At 50.4% G+C, this 8046-nt stretch overlaps 2 protein-coding genes across 3 annotated transcripts in view; one reads left to right on the top strand and one right to left on the bottom strand.

The window, feature by feature from the left end:
- The window catches only part of LOC123091740 (protein prenyltransferase alpha subunit repeat-containing protein 1), a 6438-nt gene extending 5596 nt beyond the window's left edge, over positions 1-842 (bottom strand). For both annotated transcript variants that reach the window (XM_044513355.1, XM_044513353.1), the window contains exon 1: positions 461-842. The gene's annotated coding sequence lies outside the window, so the exon portion shown is untranslated. The remainder of the gene's footprint in view (positions 1-460) is intronic.
- LOC123091741 (uncharacterized) lies at positions 824-1855 on the top strand. Its single transcript, XM_044513356.1, has 2 exons — positions 824-1223; positions 1309-1855. The coding sequence occupies exons 1-2, from the start codon at positions 861-863 to the stop codon at positions 1639-1641; spliced, it is 696 nt and encodes a 231-aa protein (XP_044369291.1). The 5' UTR covers positions 824-860; the 3' UTR covers positions 1642-1855.
- The last annotated feature ends 6191 nt before the right edge of the window (positions 1856-8046 follow it).

Raw genomic sequence — 8046 nt, forward strand, 5'->3', positions numbered from 1 at the left:
ATACGCATACTCGTGCGTATTCAAGAAAAAAAAGATACTGGTTGACATTTTGTTCTTCAATATGAAAATGACATATTTATTGATTCAAAAAATGAGAACAATGTGTCAATTGTTTGACCCAAACAGAAACAACTCAGTAGTAAGTACTCCCTCCGTCCAAAAATGTAAGATCATAGTGTCAAAAATGATCTTATGTTTTGGGTCGGAGGTAGTAGTAACATTCCTGGAAATCACAGCTCAAGATGCCACATGGATTCAAAAAATGGACCCAAACTGAAACAATTAAGTACTAGTAAGTAGTAACATTCCTGGACAGAATTCAGGAGTGTAATACATTACAATTTAGCAATTTACAAAGGAGCACAGCAAGCCTAAATTCGTAAGCAGGTGGAAGCACGACGAGCAATGATTAATGAGTAAACAAAAATTCGGAAACCGGAAGGAATCTCATCAAACGTACCTTAAATCGGGCTGGGCGGCTGGCTGCTGGCTGCTGCAGCTGCACAACGCCGGCTGCCGGACGCTGACTGCCGAGTGCGGACTGGGCGGCTGTGGGCTGCCGGCTTGGCGCGGTGGCACCGGGCAGGGGCTCGGCGGCAGAGTCGCCGGCGAGGCACGGAGCTAGGCGGCGAGTCAGGGCGGCGAGATCGACCGGAGCGCGGAGCAGTGGCGAGGAGAATCAGGGGACGGGAGGCAGTGTCCACCGCGGTCGTGCGACGAGTCGAGACTGTGTTGCTGGGCTTTTTTCTCTTTTCTTCCGGCCCAACTTGGTGGCTGATTTCTCTCTCTCTCTCTCTCTCTCTCTCTCTCTCTCTCTCTCTCTCTCTCTTTTGTTGGCGTGGTTGAGTCGACTGGAATCGATGCGGTTGGTGCTGGTCCGTAGGCCTTGGACCTTGCTCGCGTGGCACCAACAACCAGAGTCAGTCGGTCACAAATTCCCAAATCCACCGGAGAAAGATAATCATCAGGCAGAGCTGCAGCAGGTGGCCATGGCCGACTCCCCCGAGTTAGCTCGTGCTCGGGACGTCCTGAGCGTGCGCGCCGACGAGCACGCGCGGGTGGACGCGCTCTCCTCCGCCGCATCCGCATCCGCATCCCTATCATCGGCCACTACTCATCTGTCGCCGAGCTTCTTCGAGGGATTCGCGCTGCGCGGGATCCGCGTGCTCCGCCTCCATCCGGGGTTCATCCACTGCTCCTACACCGTCCCCCCGAGCCTCACCGTACGTCACTCGCTTCCTTCATCGATTTCGCTTTCACCTGTCTGTCTTGATCCCTCCCAGCTGAGCTAAACACGCACGCACGCAGGACTCCACCACCGGCTGCCTCGCCGCCGGTGCCGTTGTCGCCCTGGTCGACGAGATCGGCTCCGCCGCCTCCATCTCCGAAGGCCAAAACCTCAAGGTCTCCGTCGACATGTCCGTCGCCTTCCCCGATCTCTCCCAGGCCCGCCCGGGGGACCGGCTGAGCATAACGGCAAGGGCGCTCGGACACAAGGGCGCCTACTCCGGCACACACGTGCTCTTCACCAACGCCGGCACCGGCAACGTCGTCGCCGAGGGCAGGCACTCCCTCTTCGGTAACATGAAGAAGTCGCCACCACCCAAGCCAGCAGCCACTACTCACAGGAGCAACTTGTGATGATGCCTCTGCCTGCCTGCTCCTACTCCACTATTCTATTCTGTATTCTGATGAAGAGTACTTGTCATCAGACTTCAAGTATAAAGAAAATATGTTCTGAACGGGCGCCTACTCCAAGTTCGGCTTGTATATGTAACCTTGATTCAGAGCAGTGCGATGTATGATGTGTATTATGCAACTCAACTTTGGTAATCAGAGCTACTATCATTCTCCATGTCTACCACAGCTCCTGCTACCTCGTTGGACGCCATGCCAAACCGGCGGCACCTCCTCGCCCCCAACCCAAATCCGGAATTCTTCCCCAAAGCCTGTTGCCCTGAACTATAGCTCGAGTGTTGATGGCGAGAGGTAGACGAAGGATTTGCGCTGTGTAAATGTTGCAGCTTTTCCATGGCTGTTCCTGAGATTTCAGTGGCGTGCGCGAAGCTAGAACTCGGAGACTTGAAGTGCATCCAAAAGCATGATTCATATATCAAATAATTGGTCGTTGTCTAACATTTATTTGCTTACATCTTATAAGAAACAAAGCTGCAATTGGTACTTCGTGTTGACATGATTCGAATGAAAGCTGCAATTCTATTCATATGATTCTCTTCGAATTAGCTTCGGTCTGCTACTCCTACGTGTCATATGACAACTTTGAATTTGATCTCTCATATTTTTACATGCATGCGCGAACAAATGAATTCAACAAACTGGAAACTTGATGGCAATGCTGAAATTACACTTGATTAACTTGTAAAACATAACAATGTAGAGCATATCATAATCATACATAATGTAATCAAACAACATCTCAAAAAGAGGGTAAGCACAGATTCATAGTTTGTGAGAATGTGAGATAGAATGTATACTCATCATGAAACCTTGAGAGTACATGTGCATACTTACCGTCCCAAACTGATTAGAATCAGCACTCACTCTGCTCTCCTTCAGAAAGTTTCACCCGATCACGACCCTCTCATTCTAGACTCAACGAATTCAACGAAAACAATAAAAGCACGGATTTCAGAACCAGAAAACACAAAGCATAGACGTGGCTCGGTTCACTTACCTCAGAGAGACTAGGGGGGCGGTGAAGCCAAGGAAACTCAACAGCGCGCGAGGGGCGGAGATGTGTCTCGATCATGTCTACATAGTTCTCGAACCCGTAGGGTCCGCACGCTTAAAATTTGATGACGATTTGTATTATGAGTTATGTGTTTTGATGACCAAAGTTTGTTTGGAGTCCCGGATGAGATCAAGAACATGACGAGGAGTCTCGAAATGGTCAAGATGTAAAGATTGATATATTGGAACGTGGTATTCGGACACCGGAAGGGTTCCGGAGTGTATCGGGTACAAACCGGAGTACCGAAGGGGTTATCGGAACCACCCGGTGGAAGATATGGGCCATATGGGCCATAGGAGGGAGGCTAACCAGCCCACAAGGAGCTGGTGCGCCCCCCACAAGGGAGGAGGCCAAATTGGACTAGGGAAAGGGGGCGCCACCCCCCTTTCCTTCTCCTACTCCCTCTCCTTCCCCCTTTCCACCTCCGTAAGAAGGAAAAAAGAGGGGGGGCGAATCCTACTAGGAGTGGAGTCCTAGTAGGACTCACCCCTCCCTTGGCGCGTCCCTGGTGGCCGGCCTCCTCCTCCCTCCTTTATATACAGGGGCAGGGGGGGCACCCCAAAGACACAACATTGTCTTAGCCGTGCGCGGTGCCCCCCTCCACCGTTTACTCCTCCGATAGTATCATCGTAGTGCTTAGGCAAAGCCCTGCACGGATCACATCATCAACACCGTCTTCATGCCGTCGTGCTGATAAAACTCTCCCTCAACCCTTTGCTGGATCAAGAGTTCGAGGGACGTCATCGAGCTGAACGTGTGCTGAACTCGGAGGTGTCGTACGTTCGGTGCTAGATCGGTTGGATCGTGAAGACATTCGACTACATCAACCACGTTAACATAAAGCTACTACTTTCGGTCTACGAGGGTACGTGGACACACTCTCCCCCTCTTGTTGCTATGCATCTCCTAGATAGATCTTGCATGATCGTAGAATTTTTTTTGAAATTGCATGCTATGTTCCCCAACATCGAACTCCTCGTGCATCGCCGTGAGCCAGTGGGGATCCCGAAGGGCAGCGCGAGCAGAGGTGGGGACGGGTGACGGCGTCGAAGTCGAGGCAGCGCACACATACTCGTCAGAGGAGTAACGTGTGCTCGGCCGATGAACACCATCCCGAGCGCGGGTCGTCACACCGAGAGTCGGACCTATGGGGGCAGTCGGGCCCGCGGCAGCGACCGGGCCTATAGCGGGGGCTGAGTCGGCGGCGGCAGCTGGTCCCACAGCGAGGCCAGGGGCAGCTGCGGCGGTAGGGCCAAAGGCATCGGCGCCCGCGGGGCCACAGGCGACGGCAACTGGGCAGGCTGTAGCGGGAGTGGCGACAAGCGAGGAGGGTGTCAAGCCCGTCGCCGGAGAGGGGGTGCCGTGGGGGGCCCGGTCGGACTCAACCTCGAAGGAGGGAGTCGGGGACCCAGGGGCCCGGTCTGACTCGATCTTGGGCGAGGGAGTCGGGAACCCAGGTGGCGGCAGAAGGCGCTGGGCAGGTGGGACCGCCTAGGGTCACGGCCGCCCATCACTCCAAGCAGGGGGCGCAGGGGTTGGCGCCGAGGGAGCCGGAGCCAGAGATACCTGAAAAAAGGGAATATCGTCTCGACAAAATACACGTGCCTAGAGGTGTACACTCAATGAGTGACAAGTTCATAGCACCGGTAACCTTTGGTGTTAGAGGGATAGCCAAGGAAGACGCATGGGAGTGAACGTGGTGCGAGTTTGTGTGGAGTGGTGGGCGCAGTGCTAGGATAGCAAAGACACCCGAAGATGCAAAGACCGTCATACGACAGTGGTGTTGGAATATGCCCAAGAGGCAATAATAAAATGGTTATTATTATATTTCCTTGTTCATGATAATTGTCTATTGTTCATGCTATAATTGTATTAACTGGAAACCGTAATACATGTGTGAATACATAGACCACAACATGTCCCTAGTGAGCCTCTAGTTGACTAGCTCGTTGATCAATAGATGGTTATGGTTTCCTGACCATGGACATTGGATGTCATTGATAACGGGATCACATCATTAGGAGAATGATGTGATGGACAAGACCCAATCCTAAGGATAGCACAAGATCGTGCAGTTCGTTTGCTAAAGCTTTTCTAATGTCAAGTATCATTTCCTTAGACCATGAGATTGTGTAATTCCCGGATACCGTAGGAGTGCTTTGGGTGTACCAAACGTCACAACGTAACTGGGTGGATATAAAGGTGCATTACAGGTATCTCCGAAAGTGTCTATTAGGTTGTCACGAATCGAGACTGGGATTTGTCACTCCGTATGACGGAGAGGTATCTCTGGGCCCACTCGGTAATGCATCATCATAATGACCTCAATGTGACTAAGCAGTTAGTCACGAGATCATGCATTACGGAACGAATAAAGTGACTTGCCGGTAACGAGATTGAACGAGGTATTGGGATACCGACGATCGAATCTCGGGCAAGTAACATACCGATTGACAAAGGGAATTGTGTACGGGATTGCTTGAATCCTTGACATCGTGGTTCATCCGATGAGATCATCGTGGAACATGTGGGAGCCAACATGGGTATCCAGATCCCGCTGTTGGTTATTGACCGGAGAGATGTCTCGGTCATGTCTGCATGATTCCCGAGCCCGTAGGGTCTACACACGTAAGGTTCGATGATGCTAGGGTTATAGGGAAGGTATGTACGCGGTTACCGAATGTTGTTCGGAGTCCCGGATGAGATCCCGGACGTCACGAGGAGTTCCGAAATGGTCCGGAGGTGAAGATTGATATATTGAACGAAGGGTTTTGGAGTCTGGAAGTGTTCCGGAGGTACCGGGTGATGACCAGCATGACCGAAAGGTATTTCGGGAGCCCCGGCAAGTGTTGGGGGGCTTCATGGGCCAAGGGAAGGGGGGCAAACCAGCCCACTAAGGGGTTGTGCGCCCCCCTCACCTATTCCCGCGTGACCAGGGGGTTTGGGGCGCCCCATCTAGGGTTCCCACCTCCTGGCTTGGGGGCCAAGTCACCCAAAGGGGAGATCCCATCTGCCCTGGCCGCCGCCCCCCTAGGGGAAACCCTAGGGCGCCTCCCCCTCCCCCTTGCCCCTATATATAGTGGAGGTTTTGGGCTGCCCAACAGATGAGTCTCTCTCTCCCAAGGCGCAGCCCTACCTCTCTCCCTCCTCGTCTCTCGTAGTGCTTGGCGAAGCCCTGCAGGAGTATCGCGCTCCTCCACCACCACCACGCCGTCGTGCTGCTACTGGATGGAGTCTTCCCCAACCTCTCCCTCTCTCCTTGCTGGATCAAGGCATGGGAGACGTCACCGGGCTGCACGTGTGTTGAACGCGGAGGCGCCGTTGTTCGGCGCTAAGATCGGAATCGACTGCGATCTGAATCGCCACGAGTACGACGACCTCATCCGCGTTCTTGTAACGCTTCCGCATCGCGATCTTCAAGGGTATGAAGATGCACTCCCCTCTCTCTCGTTGCTAGTATCTCCATAGATTGATCTTGGTGATGCATAGAAAATTTTGAATTTATGCTACGTTCCCCAACAGTGGCATCATGAGCTAGGTCTATTGCGATGATTCTATGCACGAGTAGAACACAAGTAGTTGTGGGCGTTGATTTTGTTCAATATGCTTACCATTACTAGTCCTATCTTGTTTCGACGGTATTGTGGGATGAAGCGGCCCGGACCGACCTTACACGTACACTTACATGAGACAGGTTCCACCGACTGACATGCACTTGTTGCATAAGGTGGCTAGCGGGTGCCAATCTCTCCCACTTTAGTCGGATCAGATTCGATGAAAAGGGTCCTTATGAAGGGTAAATAGCAATTGGCATATCACGTTGTGGTTTTGGCGTAGGTAAGAAACGTTCTTGCTAGAAACCTATAGCAGCCACGTAAAAACTTGCAACAACAATTAGAGGACGTCTAACTTGTTTTTGCAGCATATGCCATGTGATGTGATATGGCCAAGAAGGATGTGATGAATGAAATATATGTGATGTATGAGATTGATCATATTCTTGTAATAGGAATCACGACTTGCATGTCGATGAGTATGACAACTGGCAGGAGCCATAGGAGTTGTCTTTAATTATTGTATGACCTGCGTGTCACTGAATAACGCCATGTAATTACTTTACTTCATTGCTAAACCGTTAGCTATAGTAGTAGAAGTAATCAGTTGGCGAGACAACTTCATGGAGACACGATGATGGAGATCATGGTGTCATGCCAGTGACGATGATGATCATGGAGCCCCGAAGATGGAAATCAAAAGAAGAAAAATGATATTGGCCATATCATGTCACTATTTGATTGCATGTGATGTTTATCATGTTTATGCATCTTATTTGCTTAGAACGACGGTAGTAAATAAGATGACCCCTCATAATAATTTCAAGAAAGTGTTCCCCCTAACTATGCACCATTGCGAAAGTTTGTTGTTTCGAAGCACCACGTGATGATCGGGTGTGATAGATTCTAACGTTCACATACAACGGGTGTAAGCCAGATTTACACATGCAAAATACTTAGGTTGACTTGACGAGCCTAGAATGTACAGACATGGCCTCGGAACACAAGAGACTGAAAGGTCGAACATGGACTAGTCAGTCTCAACATGATGATGTTTACCGATGATGACTAGTCCGTCTCACGTGATGATCGGACACGGCCTAGTTGACTCGGATCATGTATCACTTAGATGACTAGAGGGATGTCTATCTGAGTGGAGTTCATTAAATAATTTGATTAGATGAACTTAATTATCATGAACTTAGTCAAAAGGTCTTTGCAAATTATGTCGTAGCTCATGTTTTGGTTCTACTGTTTTAGATATGTTCCTAGAGAAAATTTAGTTGAAAGTTGATAGTAGCAATTATGCGGACTGGGTCCGTATTCTGAGGATTGTCCTCATTGCTGCACAGAAGGCTTGTGTCCTTAATGCACCGCTCGGTGTGCTGAACCTCAAGCGTCGTTTGTGGATGTTGCGAACATATGACATACACGTTTTGATGACTACGTGATAGTTCAATGTGTAATGTTAAACGGTTTAGAATTGGGGCACCGAAGACATTTTGAAACGTCGCAGAACATATGAGATGTTCCAAGAGCTGAAATTGGGATTTCAAGCTCGTGCCCACGTCAAGAGGTGTAATACCTCCGACAAGTTTCTTAACCTGCAAACTAAGGGAGAAAAGCTCAATCATGGAGCATGTGCTCAGATTGTCTGAGTACTACAATCACTTGAATCGAGTGGGAGTTAATCTTCCAGATAAGATAGTGATGGTTCTCCATAGTCACTGCCGCCAAGCT

This window comes from Triticum aestivum, chromosome 4B (assembly GCF_018294505.1).
Source record: "Triticum aestivum cultivar Chinese Spring chromosome 4B, IWGSC CS RefSeq v2.1, whole genome shotgun sequence".
Classification (NCBI taxonomy): Eukaryota; Viridiplantae; Streptophyta; class Magnoliopsida; order Poales; family Poaceae; genus Triticum; species Triticum aestivum.